At 32.5% G+C, this 27968-nt stretch overlaps 1 protein-coding gene across 2 annotated transcripts; it reads left to right on the top strand.

Moving 5' to 3' along the window:
• On the top strand, nucleotides 1-25120 carry LOC132743989 (uncharacterized). Of its 2 annotated transcripts, none has more exons than XM_060732587.1 (8): nucleotides 1-164; nucleotides 13983-14065; nucleotides 14990-15193; nucleotides 15844-15909; nucleotides 16263-16341; nucleotides 22414-22905; nucleotides 23792-23962; nucleotides 24100-25120. In XM_060732587.1, the coding sequence occupies exons 1-8, from the start codon at nucleotides 90-92 to the stop codon at nucleotides 24151-24153; spliced, it is 1224 nt and encodes a 407-aa protein (XP_060588570.1). In that variant the 5' UTR covers nucleotides 1-89; the 3' UTR covers nucleotides 24154-25120. The 2 variants fall into 2 exon arrangements, with proteins under 2 accessions (XP_060588570.1, XP_060588571.1); XM_060732588.1 differs by lacking the exon at nucleotides 1-164 and adding an exon at nucleotides 11403-11490.
• Nucleotides 25121-27968: the final 2848 nt, after the last annotated feature.

The following is a 27968-nucleotide window of genomic DNA, read 5'->3' as shown; positions in this document are numbered from 1 at the left end:
TTTAAACTTTTAAAGATAAATTTGCATGTATTTCAGCGTCAGCAAGTGGTGGCAGCTTCAAGAAGAAAAAGAACATCCGATATTCGGAAATGAAACAGCCACCATTGATCAAACAGTCGGAAGGAATTTTATCTGAACACCCAGATGGTGGTCAAATACTGAAGGTATATTGAATATATTTAATTATTTATTCATGTTTCTAAATTTGATATGAAGCTGAAGCCATTTATATAATATTTACTGCACCTGTATTGTGTCAAACACTTTTTTTCAGTCCTCTTTAAGTGAGGTTAAACGTGTATGTAGTTGTCTTTTAAGGAACCATTTTCAAATTGGTAACCATGATTTAAATTGATTAATATATCAGCATCCACTGTGACGAAGATAATTATCTCTATGATGAGCTGTTTGAGTTAGCATGTGACTTTGTTCCAGTTACAACTAAATAGGATTTTATACTGATAATTAGGAGAAATAAACAATATAACAACTTTGGTACTCTCGATAAAAAGTTGTAAAAGCCTAATTTGAAAATAAAATTAATAATTTAAACTCCCAAATAATTAGGAGATGAAAAATTAAATCTTAGTTAGAAGGTACGTTTTTATACAAACAAGAATTTGATTTCTCCTTAATAGTTTTTAAAACTTTCAATAAACATGCAAAGTCCTAATTAGTTTTTAGACATTAAAACGTCACACCAACACAGTAACGCGATTTTCCAGAACACCTTTTGAACGGGAACTTGAGTAGAACTGCAGACGTACCATAAGCCAGGTCGTCATAGCTTCCGCACATAAAATAATCCTAATAAGTTTAACCCACAGCAGAGGCGCAAGCAGACGGACACTAGTCTACTTATAAATTTGAAATATATTTAAAACATGCTTATTTCATGTACCTAACATGAAGCTTAGTTGCACAATGGTTTTAACATTTTATTTGCAAACAAAAACAACACTCAAATGAATTTGGAGAGATAACATGTAATGATGTTGCTCAGGATCGCCATTGAAACGGTACAATATATCACCGTAGGGAACGTGCTACAGTATCGCGTTTTCCGGTTACCGTATAGAATTTTCAAGATGGAGGATTATTTATGGGAAGACAGGTAGGTGATTTTTTATTCAGGTCCATACTACAAGTAGATAACTTTCTAAAAGATGTTTTTTGTGCTTTGCTTGTAAGGAACAGGATCCGGTATCTAGCCATATATTTCTTCAGACCCTGCATCGCAGATTTATCTCTATATTGTCTCATAAATGTGAAAATTTGACTGTTTGGAAATTTGAATCGAGAGACCAACGCATTTTTCTCACATTCCGACATTATTTAAGCATGCATACATAAAGTGAATCTACAAAACGTTAGTCCTTTGTGTTTAGAAACGTTTATAAAAGAAAACATATTTCCCTGTTCGTCAAATGAAAAAATAAACAATGTTACAGTATAAAGCGAGGTGATTTGTGCAGAATTACAGCATAGACCTAGCGATTTTGATCCAATTTTGTTACAGTTTATACCCAGATTTCGGTTACAGTTTAGATACTTAAAAGTTCGTGTTTTCATTATTTTTTATAAAATAACTCATACCTTTCTATTTAATACATTCTTGAAAGGTTGTATTACTTTTTTTCTTCAAAAGTTATACTTTACTATTTTCCTTACTTTAAGTTTCAATTTGAGAGTTTTTGCAGAATAAGTAATGTCCTATGTAAGGACTGTTTCCACAACAACAGTAAGTGTTATCAAATTGTATGGAGAGAAGAAAGATTATTGTTTGATTCCATTACACATTATAATAATGCCTATTAGTAATAAAATATAGAAAAAAACAGAATCCTTAACAGAAGTCCAACACGGAAAATATTAAAATGTTGCAGGCTCAATTTGATTGAGCCAGTTCATGGACGGTACGTAGTGGTAACTGCAAGCTACCGTCCACGCCACCTAGTACCGGCTTCAGCAGAATTCACATTAAACATGAGCTGGTAAACTTACGATTTTTTAAAACATCTGTAGATTTGTTCATATGGCGGTTATCATTGAACTTTTAATGTGACACGTTATTGCCATTCCATGAAAAGGGGCATATTACCCCCAGGTTAAAAATTGCGTGTGCCTTAAACGATAATACAATGAGTGAAACTAGATAAAATGAAATTTTGAGAGGGGATCGGAGGTTATAAAGCCTGCATACCACAGATAAGCTGACAAAAGACACAATTAAAAAGAGGCAATACCCTAAGGGTGATTAAACAGTATTTAAGTGAGAAATACTGCAACCTTAAAACTTATTTTAAGTTGAAATTTCCATCTACAATAATGTATTTTGTAAGTGTTTGTTTGGTTTTCTTGGATTTTAAGTTTCAACGACACTGAGGTCATGTGAAAATATTCCTGCTTTAGTGTAAAGAAAAACCCCAGATACCCTTTGTGAATCAGTTGAGACACGAGTAGGCACCTGACGAGAACCACCGACCTTCCGTAAACTAGCTTGATAGATTCCTAACATACAAAGAATCCAAAGTTATGATGGGATTTCAACCACAGCAGTAAAGGAAAGATGATTTGAAGTTGGCGGCCTTGTTCCGACTCTGCCACTATTATGTACCTCCATCAGGCTCACTGGAGAAGATATTGTAATTGTCTGACCTTATTTTAAACAATATTATTTTCTTTTTCAGAAACATGAAAATTTCTATACATGAAGTCTGAAATAAAAAACTTTTAATTTAATAATGACAAAATAATCTTGACTTCAGCAAAGAAGCATTCGAAATGACGCCATGATCATGATTTTATTTGAATTCTTTTTGGTTCGAGATGAGAAGGATCTTTAAACATTTTTTTTAAATCTATATTTTGGGTTTTCATATACCCGATTGCAACCGAAACCATTTGAATAACTTTGGTAGAAAGTCATGCAAATTTCATCACATTTACTGAGCGGGTGAGATCGCACACAAATGTGTACGACAGACGGGGCCAATAAGCTCACCAGTTGAGTTTCTAGAGATTTAAAAGTATATGTTTCATTCACACATTTTACCTAGTATACTAGTATATAGAAAATATCGAAATCTAAGCTGTAACCGAAATCTGGGTATAAACTGTAACAAAATCGGATACAAATCGCTAGGTCTTTGCGGTAACCCTGCACAAATCACCTCGCTCTAAACTGTAACATTGTTTATTTTTTCAAACGCATTCATCGAACAGGAAAATAGGTTCAACAGATCATTTACTTTTATAAACGTTTCCTAACATTAAGGGCTAATGTTTTAAAGATTTACTTTTTCGAGGCATGCATTAATAATATCGGAATGGGAGAAAAATACGTATGTCTCTCGATTCAAATTTTTAAACTGTCAAATCTGCATATTTACGAGACAATATAGAGATAAATCTGCGGTGCAAGGTCTGAATAAATAAATGACTAGATACCGGATTCTGTTCCTTACAAGCAAAGCACAAAAACATCTTTTAGAAACTAAACTACTTGTAGTATGGACCGGAATAAAAATCACCTACCTGTCTTCCTCTATCTTTAAAATTCTATACTGTAACAGGAAAACGCGATACTGTAACACGTACCCTACGGTGATATATGCCCAAATTCAAATCCATATGTGGGGACCAAAATGATATTTCAATTAACTGGTTAATCCAAAAGTTATTGTGTGGAAACTTTCCATTGACGGAACAATTTGCAATGAAATATAGCACAAAATACCCTATGACAAAAATTGAAAAACGGAAATAACTTTGTTTGGACATAATTCAAAGTAAATTCAAGTGAAGAAGGTTTATTCCAATAATGTTGATTTCATAAATAATTTTCTGGAAACGCCAATAATTAAAGTGTATAAATCTATCTATCTAAAGCAAAATTTATGTTTGGATTCTAAAAAAAGAATGCTTCCAAAATCCTTGTATGAAATAAAAATGACATAAATTGCATAAAAGCGAGTGGTGTATGCACAAAGTCATTGCCACTACTTAAAGAAGCAAAATACTTTTTTGCTCTGGAACATTTTATTCTGTTTACATACATTATTCATGTGTGTTAAAGAACAGAGACATTGTATGTTACTACTTTTTCGGGAATCAACCGTATAATAATGGAAACAATATAATTTCATAAGATATAGATTTATACCCTTTAAAATATTATTCACGTCGTTTCAATGAGATAAACGTTTAAACAGAAGCAAAGTTTATGTGGAAAATTCATGAATAGGAAAAAACATAGTAGAAGAAAAAGATGAACATTGAAGAGAAACTTTATTACTTTGAACATTAAAAAAACAAGTTTGTCAAGTTCATATCTTTATTGTCACCACATTGTTCAGATTTAATTTTAAACCAGTAATTTTACGCGCACAAATCACTTTCATTAACATTTGTTACTCAGATTAAGAAATCAATGCATTAAATTTATATGCACAAACTGATTAAGCAACTGTAATGTAGAAATAATTGTCTTTTTGCCACATGTTCTGGTGTAAATAGTGTCACTGTAATTCATAATATTTACTCATATTTCAATTTCAAACACAAGTGATATGTCCATTTTGAAATAATGCATTTATATCACCATGATTGATTTGTTTGATATGAAGATCAGCAATTGAATCAATGTTATTCAATGATAATAAAAAATCTGTTATGTCCAATTTGTTCTTCATCCACCACTGTTTCATGCACTTAACGAGTTTACATCATGACACAATCATTGACGACAATAACAGCACGGTTTGATATCTGTTGACGTTTTATCCCGGCTGGCCAATCTCAGCCGGAAATACCCCATAGGCTCGAAATAATTTTTATCTAACCACCCTTCCGAGCAATGCATTTTTTCGGTAATGGAATGCTTCAAACCCCCAACAACAACATTCCTGGTCATACCATCTGATTAATTGTAGCACGAATTTCATTAAACTCATTTTTGCAGACGCTCCAGTCTTTAAGCACAAACAAACCTTTTATCAATAGGTCAGAAGGTTTTAGTTTGTCACATGTCGACACCAGCATATCAACTATGTCATCGCTCAAACGACGATATTTTTTGTAATCCTTTAACCTCCTTATTGCAATCGTGTCTAACTCGTCATCGTCATCATCATTTATCAAACTGAGAACACAGCTGAAGTAGTACATGAGCCGAGCTCTTGGGTCATCTGGCACGGTTGTTGAAGATCCTGTGTTTTCAATCTGTACTCGAGTCCTACCAAAAGCTGCTGCCATCTCGGTGATACTTTGAATATTTGATTCGTACAAACCAAAGTCTAACAGCTAACTGATGAGTAATTACAATGTTTTATGTTTATCTTTCAAAGCAGTGTTTTTATATTAGATGTAAGTTTAATAAATAATTACCGTTTGTATTCACTTTATTTCCGTACTTACACCTCGAAATAGACAAGTTTTCTATTAGGAAATATGCTAATTAATACTTCCATAAAAGTAATTTATAAAATGATAGGTGAATTAAAGATACTTCGAAATAAAGACATTTGGAGAAAACAACAACAAAGGGAAATGAAAAAAGTGTTTAATTTAAATTATCATTACATTTTGCTGTATTTGTCAATATGCTTGCAAGTTCTCAGTACTTTTTGTGATATAGTCGTGTTTTCCAAAATAAATTAAGATTCTGGCCTAAAACTATGAAATATTGCCGATATTGTGATAGCATTTACTAGTGAATGAAAGTCTTTATAACTAGCTTTAGCTTTATTTTTAAGATTTTAACATATTATTCCTTATTTTCATCTGTGTTTGCCATTCAAATCACAACAAAGACAGCACCAGCAATTTGTTTCTCTGTCTGCTTAATACTAGATATTAATAAATTTTGGTCATATATGGCCGTATTTCATGAATGACTAACGAGCAGTCACCAATGTCTCTTTAAGTGACAGAGTACTAATGGTCGGATTCAAAGTGATAAAAAAAGACCAAATACATGTAATAATTACAAATAACCAAATTGTTGGCTTCCGCGCCGAAGCGCGGCGCTCTTATGGAATGAGATCAGATTTTGTGAAAGGGCGACAGCAACTTCTCGAGCCTTTTAGTCGGTCATAATAAAAGCCGAAAATTCCGATCGGTATGAGGGTGCTTGATTATTAAATAAGAATGAAATGTCGCGATATGTTACAATGAATTTTCGCAATGCAAACATTTACAAATGAAATAACCTTTTCCGTCAATAAATCGCGCTCTTCGGGGTTTTTTATTTATCATTTTGTAGTACACAGTCGGTTATCATGTCATGGTATGTTATTGTTGTACATGTATCCTAGAATGATCAGTTGATGACCTAAATATTCCAAAAACCTATTTATAGATATATCTTTTTATCACTCCTATCGGTAAATGCCGGTCTCTCCCGGTCTATTTTGACCAGGATTTACTAGTGACCGGCGAATAGTACCACACGTTTATTGTCCGGTCTCTCCCGGTTTTGGAGTAGATGTTTGATATCGTTACAATTAGAAAAAAACAACAATAGCATGTTTCATTTTATCTATATGAGATAAAAACAATAAATATGTACACGGATTTATATGTAATATAAATCCGTGATATGTACAATAATTGAGAAAAAGGTACATTTTTTATGGTATTAAAATGACATTATCAACTTTGAAACATTTTATTTAATTATTCAATTTGTTATCCGTGTTTAGTAAAGATGCCGAGGAATTATTCAAAGTTACAAATTAGATTTTATGAATTATTCAATTGATCGATAATTTAAAAAATGATAAAGAAAAATACAATGTACATGTACATGGTTTAAGAATAAACAATATTATATATTGAAAGATAAACCATAATTTACTGACTTTTTCCAGTTAAGCTTTGACTTATAATCGTCGGTCAATATGACAATTGAATTCTTAAAAATTGTTTTACAATTTTAATAAAAAAGTGTAGTAAAAACTCAGTATTAAAATAGCACATAAAACACAAAAAAGAATAAAAGAAAACAATATTCATAAAATTTGTATTTTTTTTTAATTAAAATTAATAGATATTACAATTATTGTATAATAAACAATTATGCTCAACATGATCAACATGGTAATATAACCAGTGTCATATTTTTACTAACTTAAAGTGTGGACAGATACCTTAAGGGGGTCTTCGCTAATAGCGATAACATGTACATAATAAGGGACAAATGTGTGGTACGTGTTGATCATGCGTTACACATATGGATTATAAATGATTGCATACATGTATATCCGTTGCTATTAATAACCACGATCATAAAGAAATAACAAGTAATATTCTAATCTCTAGCATGCCAATCAAAGTTCATAATGAACAATGTCTTTCGTCCGCTCATTCATAAGTGGTATACATTTCTGGTAGTTTATAAGAATATCTTGTCATCATATGTGTACTAGTTCATCTTCACTTGCTGCATTTCTTGCTTGGACGCCCTTTGATGCTTTGCATCAATGCTTTTCTTGTATTTAAATGTAATTACTACAAATTTAATCTCCAGTAAAAACTTAAAAACAGACAATTTATAACAATCATCTAATGACTATTAAGTAACGGCTTTTATATTTTAAATCCACCTTTACAAAATGCAATTTTTAAAAATTGAATAAATTGTGTTATATGATTCCCTTTTTTCTGAAAAAAAATAGATTTAAAACATTCAAAAAGACCAAATCCATGTCTTGTTGCTGACAAGCAATATAAAAAGTTCGGAGATTGTAATAATTGTGTTTTATATGGTACATAGTAAAACAACACAAAAAAGATCTCAAAATAAAGCCGACTACTTTTTCAAATGAGTTTGCATCACATGCAGAATCACGACGGTGTCATTGTAGATTGAAAGATTATTTCCATTTTATATTTCACTATGAAAAAACAATTCCTGCTTTTCCAATAATGTTCATTGATAAATAAGTTTATTGTCTTCTACTGACATTGTGTAGCTTTTTGGAGGTTTTGTATATATTTTCTCGGATGTCCAAAAGCCTAAAACAATAAACTTGATTTTTATGCCACCGCAACCCAAAAGGCCTAGAGCTTAGATATTTTGCATAAGGCATTTTCTGGTAGACCTCTGCCAAGATTGTTCAAATTATAGCCCTGGGGTCAAAATTGGCCCCGCCCCGGGGGTCATTGATTTTCACTATATGTACATATAGTAAAAACTTAATATACATTCTTGTAAAGATATAAAAGGCCTAGAGCTTAGATATTTTGCAGAAGGCATTGTCTGGTAGACCCTAACCAAGATTGTTCAAATTATAGCCGTGGGGTCAAAATCGGCCCCGCCCTGGGGTCATTGATTTTCACTATATGTACATATAGTAAAAACTTAATATACCTTCTTGTAAAGACCCAAAAGGCCTAGAACTTAGATATTTTGCATAAGGCATTGTCTAGTAGACCTTTACCAAGATTGTTCAAATTATAGCCGCGGGGTCAAAATCGGCCCCGCCCCGGGGGTCATTGATTTTCACTATATGTACATATAGTAAAAACTTAAAATACCTTCTTGTTAAGACTCAAAAGGCCTAGAGCTTAGATATTTTGCATAAGGCATTGTCTGGTAGACCTCTACCCAGATTGTTCAAATTATAGCCCTGGGGTCAAAATGTATATAGTAAAAACTTAGAGTAAAATCTTTAAAAAAAATTATTCTAGCAATTGACAAATGCTAGAGGTTAGATATTTTGCATGAAACATTGTGTAATGAAACTCTAGCAAGAGTTTTCAAATTATTGCCCTGGGGTCAAAATCGGCCCCGCACCGGGGGTCATTGATTTTCAATATATACATATATTAAAAAATAATAAAAAATCTTATTGTCTGAAGGTACAAGGCTTAGAGCTTAAATATTTGTAAAATGTTATCATCTATAGGTATTCTACCAAAGTTGGTCAAATTTTGCCTTTAGTGTCAAAATTAGCCCCGCCCCGGGGGCCATAGGTTTTCCTTATATGTATATAGTAAAAACTTAAAAAAATCATCTTCTCTAAATTTACAAAGGCTAGAGTTGAGATATATTGCATGAAACATTGTGTAGTGAACCTCTAGCAAGATTGTACAAATTATAGCCCTGTGGTATAAATTGGCCCCACCCCCAGGGGTCATTGATTTTCACTATGTACATATAGTAAAAAAATAAACAATCTTCTTGTCTGAAGGTACAAGGCTTAGAGCTTTGATATTTGGTATATAATATCATCAATGGGTCCTCTACTAAAGTAGTTTTAATTATGCCCCTAGTGTTAAAATTGCCCTGCCCCAGAGGCAATAGTTAACCTTATATGTATAAATTAACAAATTGAAAAATCTTATTCTCTGAATTGACAAAGGCTAGAGGTTAGATATATGGCATGAGACTTTGCGATGTGAACCTCTACCAAGATTGTTTAAATTATAGCCCTTGGGTCAAAATTGGTTCCGCCCCGGGGGTCATTGATTTTCATTATGTACATATAGTAAAAAAAAATTGTCTGAAGGTACAAAGCATAGAGCTTTGCTATATAATATCATCTATAGGTCCTCTACCAAAGTTGTTCAAATTTTTCCCCTAGTGTCAAAATTGGCCCTGGCCGGGGGCAGTGATTCTCATTATGTACACATAATAAAAACAGAAAATAAAACAAATGTTTTCTGAATGGGAGAAAGCTACAGCTAAGATATTTGACTTAAAATGTTGTTTGGTGGACCTGTATCAAGATTGTTTTGAATTTAACCCTTGGGTCAAAAATTTGCCTTGCCCAAGGGGACAGTGACATACTTTCTTGTCCTTTGATGTACAGCTATGAAATTTGAACCATGTGCACAGATTAAGATGTAAAGCGAACTTTGATATCAGCTGACCTAGATTTTGACAAAGTGTCTTACTGTGTTGTCTTTTGATGTAGTCATGAAATTTAGGCTGTGTGAAATATATTCTTCACCACCAAATTCACTAGACTCAAGTGCATTGATATATTCCTTCTCTGATTGGCGTCCGCGCCAAAGCGCGGAACCCCTTTATGGAATGAAATAAGATTTTGTGAAAAGGCGACAGCAACTTCTCGAGCCTTTTAGTCGGTCATAATAAAAGCCGATCATTCCGATTCTTGATTATTAATTAGGCCGCTATTCCATTTATACGTGATCAGTGTTCCGCGTCCGTCATCCGCGTCCGCTACCGATTCGCTAATCAAAGAATACGTTGAATCTATTCCTTTTGTCCGTTTACCATCCGCTTCCGCGACTGCATCCGCAACGTTTCGCAGGATGAGCGATTTTTTACGGACGCGGACAGTCACTGACATGTCTCATCCCTACAAAATGCCTCGAACGGAATTAAATACTTTATCAATTTCGAAAGAAAATACTAAAGAGCTCACCAAATTAGTGTAGGAGAACCTATAAGTTTATGATGCAGCAATGACAGATTAAAAATAACAACATCTGGTCTTCGGTTGCTCAAGAGATGTTATTTGAAAACCTAACTGATATTCAATGTTTGTTACATAATTCTTTGATGTTACAACTGTTTTTGGTATTAGAACGAAATTATATCATATTCTACAAATAATATCCTCTGTTCGCTATACTTCAATTAAAAGTATATAGAAAATAACGTACCTATGGAATAAATACCACGGACATGCCCGGACACGGATCACTGACGCGGGTCACGGATCACGTACTAATGGAATAGCGGCCTTAATCCGTGGTACAATGAATAGCGAACTTGCAAACATTTTTCAATGAAATAACCTTTTCCGTCAATAAATCGCGCTCTTCGTTTTTTTTATTTACACAGTGGGTTATTATGGTATGTTATTGTTGTACATTTATCCGAAAGCTGTAAATAGAATGATGAGTTGATGACCTAAATATTCCGAAAATCTATTTATAGAGGGATGTGTTCCTATCGGTAATTCCCGGTCTCTCCCGGTCTATTTTGACCGGGATTTACTAGTGACCACACGTTTATTGTCCGGTCTCTCCCGGTTTTGGAGTAGATGTTTGATATCGTTACAGAACAGAACAAATAATTTACAGATAAATAAGCTTTTTTTCCAAAATGAATGTTTGTCAGTTAATTTGGTAACAATGATTAATGAACACAGATCAACTCTCAAATTTATTGATTATCTTTATACATAAACATACAATTCGAAACAAAAACAAGAACAACAACAATAGAATGTTTCATTTTATCTTTATGAGATAAAAACAATAAATATGTACAATAATTGAGAAAAAAGGTACATTTTTATGGTATTAATACGACACTATCAACTTTGAAACATTTTATTTAATTTGTTATTTGTGGTTAGTAAAGATGCCGAGGAATTATTCAAAGTTACAAATTAGATTTTATGAATTATTCAATTGATTGATAAGGAAGTGGCCGAGGTCATGGGGGAGGACCAGGACGGGTATTCCGAGGGGCCAACCGAGGGTACACAACCATTTGAAGAAAGGGAGGTCAGTGAATAGCAGATCAATTGATTCACAAATGTGTCAGAAAATAATAAATAAGTTAAATAGATTATTTTAAAAAAAGATGAAGTAAAAAAAAAAAAAACCAAGATCTCTTATAAGTAGTGCTTTTAGTACCAATATTGCCAATAAAACCATAATTAGTAACTTTAGGTACAGTTGTGGTCTGTTTAATTTCCAGTCACAATATAAATCTAAAAAAATTTAAAACAATTAGGATGCAAAAGTGTTATTTTGGTCACATTTCCCATTGGATTAAATTAAAACAAAATGATTTCTTCTAGTTACTTAGATGTTCAACTTTTGAAAAGTTAAAAAGAAATTGTTCTGCTTTCAAAGAAGCTCCATTGAGGTGCAAAAACCTGAAAATAGAAAAATAGTATTTCTTACATAGATCAACTAGGGCACTTAAAACAGAAAGATATGCCAAACAGTTATGAAATATAAATGTACTCTGAATAAAATTAAAAATTAAATGTTTGTGCACTTCTTAGACTGTTTTGAGTTGAAAGCATTTAAACTCTTTATGTTTGGGACTGTTTTTATGCCCCCGGGCATATAGTAATTGAACCGTCCGTCCGTCCGTACGAGGTTAAACTAGAACGGCAAGTTGGATATTTCTTAAGTTCTACCTCTACCAATGGCTTCTAAGTTTACACACTTACTAATCAATACAAAGTACATGATCTGGGCAAGTTACATAACTCTGGCTTTCATATTTACAAAGTTATTGCCCTTTTTAGCACTTAGAAAATGAATAATGGTTAACCTAAAACGGCAAGTTGGAAATATATTAAGTTCTATCTATACTAATGGCTTTATAATTTCCACACTTACTTATCAATACAAAGTACATGATATTGCCAAGTTATATAACTGTGTCATCCATATTTCCCAGTTATTTCCCTTTTTTCACTTTGGAAATAGGGCCTTGTCTGGTTAACCTATTTCGGCAAGTTGGATTTATCTTAAATTTCTTTAATGATATCTTTCATATTAAGTAGGTGGATACCTTTGATAGTCCTCTAATTTTTGTGGAGTAAGCGGTCTCTAGGGTCAAGGTCACTGGTTTAAAAAATAAATATAAACATTTTTGCTCATACAGCCTTTATTTTTTAGTTGATGTCTTAGTTTAAAACAAACATGCCAAGGGAGGTCTTCCTTCTTTGGGTGTAGTAGGGGGTCATTTGGGTCAAGGTCAATGTTACCAATGTCAAGGTCACCAATGTTAAAAATAGATTTGTACAGGTGTATTGACCTTATTCTATAGACAGATGTTATTTATAATTGATAGAAACATAAACTTTGATGGAGTTAGTGGTCAGTTGGGTCAAGGTCACCAGTGCTAAAAATAGATGTTTACACATTTGCTCATATAGCCTTTATTTATTGACAGATTTTTATTATAATTGGTAGGAAGATAACTTACATGGTATTCTTCCTTTGGATGGAGTTAGGGGTCAGTTGGGTCAAGGTCACCAGTGCTAAAAATAGATTTTTACACTTTTGCCCATACAGCCATTATGAAGTGACAGATATATTTTATATTTGGTAGGAAGATAACTTGCATGGTAATTCATCCTTTTGATTGGGATAGGGATCAGTGGGTCAAGGTCACTTGTGTTAAAAATAGATTTTTACACTTTTGCCCATACAGCTTTTATTTATTGACATAAGTATTCTATATTTGTAATGAAGATAACTTGCATGGTATTCCTCCTTTGGATAGAGTAAGGAGTGAGTTCGGTCAGGTCACCAGTGCTAAAAATAGATGTTTACACTTTTGCCCATTCATCCATTATTTATTGACAGATGTATTTCATATTTGGTAGGAAGATAACTTACATGGTATTCTTCTTTTGGATAGAGTTAGGGGTCAGTTTGGTCAAGGTCACCAGTGCACAAAATAGATTTTTATACTTTTGCCCATACAGCCTTTATTTAATGACAGATGTATTTCATATTTGGTAGGAAGATAACTTGCATGAAGTTGAATATTTTTCAACTTCACAAGTCAGAGCAATGACTTGGCAACTTATATTTTTCACAATTACAAAACGCCATGACTTTGTCAAGCTATATAACTTGTTTTTACAATTTTTTGGCAATTTTTCTGTCCATAACTGAGTGAATGGGTAAACATTTTTTGAAATATTGCTACTGACAAGAATCTGAGTCGGGGGCATTTTCGTTTAACAAACACGTTCTTGTCTTCTTTTTTTTACAATCAGAAAAATTATTCTGGAGTGAGCTAAAATCTGAAAATTTGAATACAAGTTGTTAGTCCAGACCTATTTCAAATGGAACCTAAACATAAAAAATATTAAAAATCTTGTTATGTCGAAAAACCACAGCGGAGTCGCACTAATTTGGAATCTAACATATTCCTAATGTCAAAAATGTGCAGGTAACAATGTAGTTACTAGAGCTAGAATATTTCTTGGTTGTTTTTTTAATATGTTTATGTATCATTACAGGATACTGGTCAAGTAGGTGAGAGTACAGAATCAAGTTTGAGGATGTGGCCTAAACCACCTGATGTTGGAGGCTCAATCAATGAGTAAGTTTTTCATTTGTGATTTTATTCGGATATTTAAGTTGTGTGAATTAAAGTATTAAGTTATTTGCTTTGCAGGTCATATTTCACAATGTATTATGAAGAATAGGGACAGCTATTGAACTTGGCCAGGCATCGGGCATCACACTTCAGTTATGTTTTTGTATTCAAGTTGGTATCTTAAAAAACGCCTATTTGAGAGCAAAACAGGAGGTCACGGTCTAGGGCCCATACCTCTGATTTGCATTCTGACAGAATTATGGCCCTTTTTGATCTTAGACAAAATTCTGCATATTTTATAACAAGCACTGAGAATAATGGAGCACACTGTCCTGACAATCTCTGTTTTACAATGCTTTGGTATTTTCTTTGGCATTATAAGCTAGAAGCATGAAATTAGAGTTTATGTGTGTCTTTTTTCATTTCTAGAAAATTTATTTTAAAATAACATGTGAAGAAACTTATTTGGAATTTTTATACTTAAGCTGGAAAAAAAACTCCATTTAAGCATTAGAATACCACCTTTTGACATAAGTACGTATTTGAGAAAGAAAAACAGTTTGCTTTGTGATTTCAGTAATAAATTAAAATTGTGCAAAGATTTAATACTGTGCTGTCTTATAATCGTGATGTTAATGTATTGGACTTCTGTGTTTGAGTTGTAAAGGGTGCTTTTTAGAATAATTGCTGACTTAGAATTTTTGCAACTCCTTGATTTGGGTTTGAATCCCGACAGGGTTTCTGTTGTGTGAAGAAGCAATCAAACTAGCTTACAGAACGTTGGTAGTGAAATAATGTACAAAAGGATGCATGAGGTGTTCCATCAATATAACTGGATAGTCGCATTATATGGCTTAAATTTATATTTAATAAAATTACCCTTGAACCAGAATTTTTTCAACATTGTATGTTGTAATACATCTGCAGGGTTGGAGATGTTGATGACACAGAGAATGTTGATGAAGAGGAAGAAGAAGGTGAAGATTATGATGATGATGATGATGATGATGTAGTGGTTGAAGGAGAAGAGGAGAATGTAGTGGAGGGTGAATCGGAGGGAGAAAAAGAGGGCGATGCTGATGAGGAAATAGAAGAGGAGATAGAGGAAGAACAAGAACCTTCGGAGGAAAGGTTAGTGAGCTTTCCAACCTATAATATATTTGAATATTTTCACATCTCAGGAAGGGGTAACATGTATTCACTCAAAACAAACAAATTTTCTATACAAAAGGTAGATATTATTTTAACATTTGAAAAAATATATATCAACTGCAATATTCAAGAGAATATTGACTGTGCTGTAAAAAAATTTTGATTTATAATATCTGTTGTGTGTTGCAGTTTTGATGTTCCTTCATGGAATATCTGCCCATTGAGTGGCAACAAGACTTGCCGAATTGCTTCCCATGGGCATATTCCCAAGGGATGGTGGGTTGCGATATTGTGCTCAGCTTGGTGTCGCCATCACACCTGGCTTAAGTTTTTGTATGCAAGTTGGTACATGTATCCACAAAACAAATAAAGGCAGTGAGTTGAAACTTCACACACTTGATTTCTGTGATTATCTAACATGATGGGCACTGGTCCCATAACTCTGAGTTACATAACTCGGAGTAATGCCTCATTTCTTACTGTCAAGCTCTGAGAATATTCAAGCCTGCTGTCCGCATACAGGTTTTGTTAAATACAGGTAGGTGAACTAGCAAACAACTTCACTTTGAAGATTTAAATTAGATTAACTTAGATATACATATACATGTTTTATTGCTATTTTGTTACAGTATGGATAACAAGAGGGAACCAATGGCAGCCCCTGTTGCAGGATCGGGCTATTCCTCTTCACCAAGGTAAACCTTTACTTTAAATATTGAACATTTATTCTTTAATAAAAAGTTGTTCTAAAATCTGCATTTACAAACAAAAACTTTAAATATATTTTAAAACAAAAGCTTCTTATATGTGACTTTTTTCAATAAAAAGCCACTATATGTGCATTTTAAAACAAAAATCATTAATTTGAACAATTTTAAACAAAAACCACACTACTATAAAACTAGCCGTATGCTAGCAGCCAATGTTAATTGAGAGATGTCTCTAACCTTTGCATGTATATCCAAAGTTTTGTTTTGTGATCTTCATAGTGCATTGTTTTCAAAGCTGATTGTGAAATTATTAAGATGAATTGTTTTTGTATCAATAGAGACAATAGACCAGTTGAAGTGAGAGAAATACACAGAGAGACTAATAGAGAAGTGTTTGACACTGCAGAAATACAGAAGGTACATTTGTATGTTCTATTTTTCATATAGAAGAATTGTCAATTTGTGCTCCTAAGTGTATTAGCAATGAGTGTGTTTGTTTGTTTTGGGTTTTACGTCACATCGACACAGTATAGGTCATATCGCGACGTTCTAGCTTTACTGGTGGAGGAAGACCTCAGGTGCCCTTCCGTGCATTATTTCAGGCACGAATTGGCACCTGAGTAGAACCACCGACGTTCCATAAGCTAGCTGGATAGAGCAATGAGTGTGAGTTGATTTACCGATGTCACCAATATAGAGCCAGGTTAGCCTGTACATCAATGCATGCTGATAAGAGCATGTCTACGTCTTGTTGGTTATTTAATTTTAGTGTTTTCCTGTTGAAACCTATCATATTGATAATGAGTAGGTCAGAATAAATATAAGTCATTTATACCAATTTAGTGGGATAATTGTTAAAAAACTGAACTAGGGTCAAATCAAATGTTTCTGGTGTTGAATAAAGACTTTACAGTATGTTCGAGATGAATAAATGGTTGTAATGTTGTTATTATTACTGTAAGATAATATCAGAAAAATCATGTCATATAACCTTATTCATGGATGTACTTACTTGCATAATAAAGCTTGAAAATGAAATGCCTACATTTTTAGCTCGACTATTCGATTAGAATAAGTAGAGCTATTGTAGTCACCCGAGCGTCGGTGTCGGCGTCTGCGTCGGCGTAACCACTTATGTTAAAGTTTTTGTAATAGTGCAAATATTTTCAAAGTCCATTGACATATGGCTTTGAAACTTTGCACACTTGTTCACCATAATTACCCCAACCTGTTAACAGGAGGAGGTAACTGTATCAAGCATTTTGACAGAATTATGCCCAATTTTCGACTCTGAATTTACGTTAAAGTTTTTGTAATAGTTCAAATATTTTCAAAGTCCATTGACATATGGCTTTGAAACTTTGCACACTTGTTCACCATCATTACCCAAACCTGTAAACAGGAGGAGGTAACTGTATCAAGCATTTTGACAGACTTATGCCACTTTTTCGACTTAGAATTTACGTTAAAGTTTTTGTAATAGTTCAAATATTTTCAAAGTCCATTGACATATGGCTTTGAAACTTTGCACACTTGTTCACCATCATTACCCCAACTAGCCTTGGTTCCAGTCTGTCGATTTTTAGCTCGACTTTTCTATGAAAAGGGGAGCTATCCTACTCGCCCCGGCGTCGGCGTCGGCGTCGGCGTTAGCGTTGGCGTCACACCTTGGTTAAGTTTTTCGTACCACCCCACTTTATTTCAGAAGTATTACAAGTATGGCTTTGAAACTTACCATACTTGTTCACCATCATAACCTCCATCTACAGACAAGAGTACATAACTCTGTCAAGGTTTTTGACAGAATTATGGCCCTTTTTTGACTTAGAAAGTGTATTGAGCTTGGTTAAGTTTTTTGTACCACCTCACTTTATTTCAAAACCATTGGAGGTATTGCTTTGAAACTGACCATACTTGTTTACCATCACGACCTTCATCAACAGACAAGAGGACATAACTCTGTCAAGGTTTTTGACAGAATTATGCCCTTTTTGACTTAGAAAATACATTGAATATGGGTAAAATCCACTTATTGCCTTAACCCTTTGAGATATTGCTTTGAAACTTTTAATGCTATTTCACATCATTACCCCCATCTGTACGCAAGAGAAGGTAACTCTGTCAAGGATTTGTTTTAAAAAATTAAGGCCTTTTATCGACTTAGAATCTTGGTTAAGTTTTTAGTACCAGTCCACTTTTTGACTGAACTGTTTGAGATATTAATTTGAAAGTTGGAATACTTGTTTACAATCATGATTCCCAAACATGTCCAGGAGAAGGTAATTCTGTCAAAGATTTTATTTGAATTATGGCCCTTAACTGTCAATGTTTTGTATTATAGGCAAGCACTAAAAAACTTAAAAAATCTAAAAAAATTCATTCCTATCCACTTGTTCACTTTACCATAAATTATGTCATATAAACATTGCTGTAATATTCAAGGGTATCAAAAATACAAGTACAAAAATATACTGCTTCCTTGGCATAGATTTCTTGAAAAATTATGTTATTATGTCATTTACCAAGGTGTTCTGAGTGACGTAAAAATACCTTATTCTCTCAAAGTGGGTTTAATACTATTAAATTTATTTAAGGCTCAACTCAGTTTTTTTTTCTTTCTTACCAGCCCTCTTTTGACTTAAACATTTCAAACTTTGCTGCAGTGTTCAAGGGTATCACACAATTCAGTAAAATAATTCTTCACTAAATATCTTAATGTTCATGGCCATTGTTCACTTTAAAAATACAGAGATTCTTGTATTGCCTTTTACTGCAAAAACTTTTTTTATTGGCAAGCAATAAAAAAGTCGAGCGCGCTGTCTTACGGACAGCTCTTGTTTATGTGCTTCTAGTCGGCAAATCGATACTATGTTGTGTTATCTATGACGATCGAGTATGAAATAGCGCGTAAGTTATGAATAAATAAAAAAATATCAACGCCTGAATCCCAGGCTAGATTAAACGGATAACGACTTGAAACCATAAAAATTTGAAAAATCCGAAATTACTCCGACTCATCATAAAAAGGCCACGCTAATGAATAAAAATATATATAAAATAACAAATAGTAGCAAAGAAAGTGTACAAAGTGTCTACTCGTATATATAAGAACATCGTTTGTATAAATTTTATAATTTTTTATAAATGAAATACTAGTATTGAGAAATATTAATAATAAAATAAAATGCGTATTTTCATTTTCCGTATTTTCACTGTAAAAATTTATTTTTCACTGCAGTTAAATATAAAATTCTGTATTTTCACTGGTGTCTTGCCGGACTACTTTCTTCTCAATTCAGACAATACACTAAATTTAAGAAAAAGTCTTTCAAATTGTAATGTATTGTGGTATGAAAATTATCATCTACAACCCCTCGTGAAATATTTATTTTCTTACCAATCACTGAAAACACATCCTGTTTTTATAAAGAAAGACTTTAATATCCTCTATATAGCTCGTACATATGAAAGATCGTATAGAAATAATAATAACAAATATAGATGTATAAGAAAATGCTGAATAAACATGAATAAACGATACCGATATCATCGTGACAGTTATCATATAATTATTTTGTTCTTCTTTTAGCTAACTTATTTAGTAGCGTTTTAATTGTCCTTCATGTAACTTCAATCCGAATGTTCGAAGTTTTCCGATCAGTTCCGTAAGTTTACGTTATCAGTCAAATAAAAAAAACTGTACAAGAGAAATCAACGACGGTTGTTCATGTGCGGTGTAATATATGATGTTTGATAGCTGAAACTTCCGGGTACAAAATTGCCAAATGAACGTTTTTGTGACTTTTAGACGTGAATACGTAAATCATAGGTATTTTTTCATCTTTTTAATTCCATTTTAGCATAGTATCAGTGAGTAAGTGTTGTTTTTTTTCCTGCGCTGGGGTAAGGGGTAAAAATGCACTAACAGTTTTAGAAGACAATCATGTTATTGTGCACATTAAACTATCAGCAGTCCCTACTTTATTCTAAATAAAGCCACTATTTTTTAATGGAGGAAACAATTGAGCGAATGTTACGCGGAATACGATCGGTTAGTCCGTCTTCCTAAGCTAAGACTTATATTGTTGATGTAGTCCAGTTAAAATTATTTCATGATACAACATGATTGCACTTGTTCAATAATCTGGAAAAGAAAAGGGGGAGATCCTTCTTGGCTTGGTTAGATTGGGTCTGTTCATGAAAGATGATAGATATGGTCCGGTAACAATTTTAATAATTAACACACAACACATTGTCAAATTAAATTGAACATACGTAAAAAACAATTGAACGATGATAATACCGCATATATTACATCGATAGGTATAAAACTCAAAAAGGCTGATTCGAACAAATATTTGAATGTTCTTTTGAATGTGTTATTCAATTGAAAGTTAGACGGCGAATGTTCATATCAACTCACATTTCATAGCTATATTCATATACATGATTCGCGACCTAGTTGATTTTTAATTCTTTTTTACGAATGTTTTTTCTATGAGTTAGTTTTTTATCGGCCCGTCATGAGGTTCAATTCCATAGCTTAAGGGTCCATGTCACATTTTGATATCAGGAAACTAATATGAAGTACTTCTTCGTAAACCTGTCTTTCTAGATAGTCCGTCGTTCCTATGTCGAATTTGAAATACATTTAAAGAGATGTAAACATTTGCATTTGAAATGTTAAGAATATAAAATTGTATTGAAATCCATGGATAGATTGTACTGTTTATTTGATAAAACGACATTGCAATATATGTAACTACTAAAGATAAACCATACTTAGATAATGTAATTAATGACGCATTGACACACTTATACCCATAATGCACTGAAAAACACTTGTAATAAAACGCTTTCAATATTCAAGTTTCACAGAAGTTTCGTCATCAAGTTCCCTGGTGCATATTGTCAGTATTTTACAATTCGAACATTTTTGGGTAAACTTTCTTAACAGATGCTTATTATTACAATCAACAAACATTAGAACAAATTAATTTTATTTATAAAACTAATCTATTCATTAGATTGTAGTAGTATAAATATATTATGTACTAGTGAATGTTAGGTCAAAATCCTTCGAGAAATATAGGAGTTGCGCACAAAAATGCATTTCCATGTTTTTGTAAGAAAACAAAGGGTCATAATTCCGCAAAAAAAATGTTTGAATCGCAAAACTCTGAAAATATATGCCATGGCACTTGATGTCAAAGCTTCTGTGAAAGTTAAGTCAAGATATCTTGAGAAATGTAGAAGGAGTTACGCACAGACGAAATTGTTTACGTCCAACTGCCGACAAACCTCAATCTAATAAGCAGTAAAATGGTTGCAAATGCGCGCACAAACCAAGCCATTTTAAATCAGACACAGACATTTGCGCCAAATTAAATACTACATGTAATAATAAAATGTTTATGGGAGGGTTTTAGCTGAAAGATATACAATTTACAAAACTATACTAAATTTGAGTTTGAGTAGCATATGTGGATAATCGAATAAGCCCGTGTTCGAGGAAAGCTGGAGGTGCAACCATGGACGCTGAAAATTAATCAGGCCATAATACAGTAATGGGTGAACATTTACACAGAAATTATACAGAATGTAACTAAGACAGAGATGTATGAAGATATATTTTATTCATTTAAATTTTTTTTGGTTGATGAATAAAATAATCGTATTATGTCGTTAATACCTTTTGTCGTGATTTTTGCGATATATATTTTTTTATTATTTTCAAGTCGTACTTTTATTTCTTCTAGAGTTTGGTACTGTTTGTTAACTGACTTCCATTTCAAATTTACCGACGACATACACACATCGGATGTCGATTTATGTATGTTGTGACTTTGAAAGATAGCTATTGCTTACAACCCAAATATATTTACGTTAAAAGTGTCTTTTATTGTAGTTCGTTCGTACTCTATTTAGGATTTTATTACAACAATTATATATCGACATTTATTCATGAATTTATGGAGGCATTCTACTTTCCATATTCATTCCTTGTTTAGGAGAGAATCATACGCAATCTCTCCAAAGTGTCTGATTCAAAGTGGAAAATTTACTGAATTATAATCGGGAAAACATGAGGTATCGTCTCTGAAGATTTTATTGATATATACTCGTAACTGCCAATAAATCAGGAAATAAAAGGGCTTGTTTTGGAACAAGTTTTTTGGTGCCATTCAGCCTTTCATACATTAATTTTGTCTATTTTTTGGTCTATGTATAAGAGCTAAAGATTAAAGCTACTCATTAAAAGATTCAATAAAACAAAGGCCAAGCGACGAATCGCGTCAAAATATATGCATGGCCATGCAATACCATTTTTACGGAGTCGCAAAATCGGCACGGGTCTGTGATAAACTAGTTACTGGTCGCCGACTGATGGTGCGTTACTTAACAAGACTACTTATATTTAAAAACAATGGTGAGGTACAATAAGATATTTATAAGTGTTTTAAGTTGATATTGTCTTTGTTATTACAGAAAAATATAACTGAGATGAACCCTGAGAAGAGAATCAATAACCCCAACTATCTAAACTGGATCAAAGGAACTTTAGCCCTCATGCATATGTGTGACGTCGTCCGTAACTATGCTTATCACATATTTGATAAGTTCTTAGATACTATTTCAGACCGGTCGCATTATAACTGTGGATCAAATTATAAATTTTTGGCTTATCATGCGAAATGGGATTCCAGTCAGTGGAAGTTTACAACGACTTATCAATGCGTGTGCCACACTTTATTTCAAGAAATATTAAGACTTCACTCCTTAGATGACAAACGTATTGGTTTTACAAATTGCAAAGCCAAAACTGTTGGAGGACCATGGGGTTTAGCAAAATTTTTCATGCCAGAGAGCAGGCATTGTGCTGATATTGAAACACCTGGAGAAACGGAACCTATTTCCGTCTTAAAGATGATTCAAAACTGTCGTCTTTTCGACCATATTGCACCTGAAAATATTAAAATTGTAAGTATTTTGGACACCTTTAAAACTTTAAGTGGAATAAAATATATTTAAGACATGTTTTAGTTTTTAACGCACAAATAAAATGATATGTCACTCCGCTTAAGGGTTCTGTAACAAAATAGAATATGAAAGAAATCACACCAAAGCAGATGCACATGCTCAGTTATTTCTTCAAACAAGCGTATTCATAGTATTTAATAATTCCTCTTAATTAATTGCACAATGCCGATTGGAGAAATATATATAATGACAATGAATTTATTCGTAATATAGCCCAAAATACAATCAGATTTTCAATTTAACAAAGAGTGATGAATGCATAAATATATAGAAACGTATGTGTATATTTACAAGTTTGTAATATGCTGATATAAAGTTAATTTATTTGTGAATTTGCAACCTGTAATTAAGTCTTCACAACCGCAGAATGTATATGATAACCTTTAAATTTCTTTAATTAGTCGTGCAGAGCATTTGAGTTCCCGCTGCATGAATAAAGAATATTTAAAGGGCATTAAGCTTTATCTTATGATTTTCTTTTATAATTGCTTCCTCTATATTATGGTCGATTTTCTACAAAGTATTTTTCTATTTTTCTTTCATTGAACATGCATGAATGATGTACATAAACAATAAAATGTCCCGAGACATGTGTTTTAACACTTACTTAAAATATCATCTACTTAAAATATCATCTACTTAAAAATATCTATTTTTTTTATTTTCTACAAATTTTCGTATGAAATTGAAAACATTGGTGACATATAGGTATAAACATCTGGACTGATTGTTTTCGATTTTTTTACACTTTGTATTGCTCAATTATTTCTAATAACATTCGGTATGACGTAAGTCCACCATGCTCAATCTTATGTCTTAAATGCAGATAATTGAAAGTAGAAATGCGATGATGAATTCGCCACTGAATAATATAAATGATGCAGACTTGGAGAAGTACATTGATGCTATGGTCGACTTTTTGAAAGATGCTATGAATTCACAGATAAAAAGCGACATTCGACAGCAGCTGGACAAAGCTCAGAAGGAAATCCGTGAGGTAGTCTCAATTTTATCCTATCAATTTTTTTTTATTTTAGCAGTAGCAGAAGTGTTTTTTTTTTAAATATTTTTATTTAGTCACAGCAACAATGAAATATTAAAACCAAGTGGATGAAACTTTTCATTCGGTTTCAGCTCAGGTATGCAAATATGAGAGTCTGCTTCGAGAAAATGCAGAGAGAGCGATAAACTTCAAGAAAAGATTGGTCATTGGTAGTAGAAAGAGAGAGTATGAAGAGGCCGATGTTGCTAAATTAGGTGAATATCTCGACATCCTGGATGAACTCGGAGGCGATCTTCTAGCGTGGAATAAAAAGAGCTGGGAAATCGGGAAGCTAAAAGAAATTGGAAATTACCGGGACATTCTGAATAAAGCAATAGATGAAAGAGATGAAGCAATAAAAAGTTTGGTTGAAAAAAGAAAAGAGCTTGAAAATGTTAAGATTGAATTAAATGACACGGAGGACAAACTACGTGCAGCCGAAAAGAAAATATTTACTGTACAAAGAGAACTTAAAGATACACAAGAAAGATTGGATGCAATAACCGAACAACATAAAGATAAACAAGACGAGTTAAATAGCCAAAAAAAAACAATTAGATTCAGCAACCAAAGAAAATGAAAGATTACAAGACGAACTGAATGAAACAATTGAAAAATAAGATGCAGTAACAGAAAAAAAAGAAATACTTCGAGACTATTGCTGTACAACCTGTTAGAAGAAATCCTTTTGCAGCCATGTTGATTTTGTTATTCTGTTCGAGATATGTTCCTAATTTGTCTATATGTATGAAAATTAATTGCTCATAATAAACCTTTATGTATTTTATTATAATCATGTCTTAATTATGTTCATTATTTTACGTTGCTCATATATGTTATATTTAGTGGCAAGAGGAAAACAATTTTGAAAAGGGTTACATACAAATGTTTTTAGTGAAGGTGTAACAGCGAAGATATTATTGTTTGTTTGCGTTTTACGTTGCACCAACACATATGGCAACTTACCAGCTTTACTGGTGGAGTAGGAATGATATCGTTATAGAAAATATATAATGGAGATGTAAAATAAAGGTGTATCTGTGTAAATATCATCATGTTGATGGTCATCATGATAATATTGTTACTTCTTATTAGTTTACTGACAACTAAGAATGTACGAGTCTTTTTTAATCTAAAAATATTGTATGTACTTACTATAGTCTGTCCCATCAAATTTGAATATTCCATTTTTTATTTAATATAATAGTAAAATCATTTGAATTAATATCATGTTAACCCTGACGTCAATATCTCTAGGCATGTTTTTCATTTTTTTCATAAATTCAATAATATATACAAAATGATAAATAATAGTTTTTTCCCGTTGACTTACGTTGTAACCTGACGTGACGTCCATTTCAAAATGGCGGCGCCCATATAGACGTCATTTAGGGTTCGTCTCACAATTAGCATGAAATATACTCGGTAATTATAAAAATTTGATTATTCTTTTTTACTAACTAATCAATAGCTAAATGTTATCATTAAAATGAAAAATGATAACAAAGTTGGTGTCAAAAAGGCAATTTTACTACATGTACTAGCAAACCATTATTTAAAATAATCAAAATCTTTGAAGTGAAAACATCAATAACCGCTAAATATAAATTCTAACACACAAAGATTTATATAATTACCATAATACACTGTCGTATTTTATATTCTTTTAAATGAAGTGATTTGATTAGATAGCTTTTTCAATCAAGCGCGTATCTTGAATACAGCAACGCGTCGTAGGGGAACGGGAACACTAGCTAGAATACTATGAAAATGGTTCTTAGCTAATTAATGTTTACTTTACATAATTCTGTAGTTGTCTGAGTTTTGTCCATTAGCATGTATCTCGTCTATTCAAAAATGATTAAATTGACCAGGTTCGATGGGATACAAAAATATGTTACCCTTCTTATTTCGGGTGCGTTGTTCGTGCGCTTAAACTTTCCGTAGGTTTCAACTTTCACAAGAAATCGCCAACAAATACTACATTATCATGCAAATCTGACAAGAAATATATATAAAGGAGAACTGATTCACTATAAAAAAAGCTCGCGTTCGAGAAAAATGTAAATAATAAGAATATAATGCCATGCTTTCTAGTTTGAGAAATCAAACGTAGACCTATGCACTTTAAGCTCGTAAATACAGATTTAACTTTCCGTCCCACAATTTAACAAAATGTCCAGAAATATCGGCAGTGATTTGATATTATTAAGAATATGTTTGAATTGGAGCATTCAATAAGCGACAATAAGTGTTTTTCTTTCTTTCTTTTTTTTTGTAGATTCAAAGTGTTACATATCATCATTATGTTAATATGAAGGGGAGATCGAGTCAAAGAGAAACACCGGGCGACGTCCTCAATAATTTTAGCCTTCCTAAAATTTGAAAATATTCAGTGAAAAAAAAAAACAAAACAAAAAACAAACAAACAAACGATAGCATATTTTTCGCGGGAGAAAAATACCGCGTATTGTATATTTTATAGCTAAAAGAGATTTACTGACGTCCTGAATAACGAGATAATATGTAGGGAAATCATTTCTAAGAAATATAAAAAATAGTTTAAAAGCATATTTAATAGGTTATATGTGAAGAAATGGAAGAAGTATTGTAACAGTACAATAAGTTCATTAAATATAATATAATTTAATATAATTTTCATTAAGTCTGTTTAAAATTATTCAAATGTTATCAAAAGTTTTATTGTTAATATATGAATTGAAGGTGTAATTTTAACAGTTAAGTTGCAAAATCTGGGTATACAAAAAATATCTTAAATACCATCAAGGCAAATTTATCTCAAGGCTTAAAATTATATGTATGAGGTTACATATGCCTTACTGCCCTCTGTCAATGCCGCACCCGGAATCATCCATAAAAAACGCGAGGCATTTTTGTTACGTCATACATTTCGTAAATTGTTGTTGACGTAATAAAGTTTTTTCGTCAGGAATCCATTTTCAAGAGTTATAAACATTGTGATGTTGACAACTAAAATTGATGGGCCGTTCTTGAATTATGGATTTGGAACATACTGAATTATGATATGTTTCATGTACATATTTCATTTGCTAACCCAGATATAACTCCACAAATTGAACAATGTGTTAATAATGAGACGGATTAACAGTTTAAAAAAAATCTGGATCATCATTAGTGTAGGGGTCATGACATTTAGGAGTTTTGAAGATCTACGGAACTGGATAGAAACTGGCAATGAAGGAATCTTCAGAATGCGAATTTGTTGTGACGTTTATAAAGATCTATTTCGAATTTCAAAGGGATTTTATTCAGCTTAAAAGTAAGCGCAGTTGATGTGACTCGGTGTTCTTGTTGCTTATTTTTCATTTTTTTAAAGTTTAACATCATGCATTGCAACTAAACTGTTACATCTTGTAGGTCCAGCTTTTTAAAATAATTATGAAACGACCCCGAGAACCTCATGTATATTTTGGAAACATGACACGTGCTTTCTCCCGTTTATCTTCAAATGAAGAGTACTTCGGCAATGGCTACGAAAAATAAACAACAGAGATTTTCCATAGGGAAATCAAAATTTGCTTTCACAAGAAAAGTAGACATTTTAGAGTAAAATCCTGAAAAATCTCGAGGGTGACTTTTTTTTAGTTTACAAAAATAGTTTAATTTTTATTCAATCTCGTTTTGTTAATTCATACCAGGCAAAAGTTCATTTCCATTTTCAATGGGACAGACTATAATTGTGAATAAGATAGAAAATAAATATTTATAACAGTGTGTAAGTAGCACATCTTGAATTAATCTATATTCCATTATACTAACATTTAAGAAGTGATAATAGTTTTTCTATTTGAAATGTAACAGTCTGTGTATAACTGTCTTATATCTAATCTGAAATAAACTTTTATATATCAAATATCTTTCAGTCTTTATCACAAACTTAATTTTTACTTGAAAGATCAGTCATACTTATGCTGGTTTT

The sequence above is a fragment of the Ruditapes philippinarum genome, unplaced genomic scaffold, assembly GCF_026571515.1.
Source record: "Ruditapes philippinarum isolate M1 unplaced genomic scaffold, ASM2657151v2 ctg4584_1_1_1_1, whole genome shotgun sequence".
NCBI classification, from domain to species: domain Eukaryota; kingdom Metazoa; phylum Mollusca; class Bivalvia; order Venerida; family Veneridae; genus Ruditapes; species Ruditapes philippinarum.
The sequence above is the reverse complement of the archived record's forward strand: the minus strand, read 5'-3'. Positions and strand labels throughout refer to the sequence as shown.

What these genes read in the sequence shown, in the direction of transcription:
- LOC132743989 (XM_060732587.1), top strand. Translation starts at nt 90, where the DNA reads ATGAAACAGCCACCATTGATCAAACAGTCGGAAGGAATTTTATCTGAA. An exon ending in CACCTGAAAATATTAAAATT is followed by an intron (nt 22,906 to 23,791) that starts GTAAGTATTTTG and finishes TCTTAAATGCAG; the next exon opens with ATAATTGAAAGTAGAAATGC. An exon ending in CTCAGAAGGAAATCCGTGAG is followed by an intron (nt 23,963 to 24,099) that starts GTAGTCTCAATT and finishes ATTCGGTTTCAG; the next exon opens with CTCAGGTATGCAAATATGAG.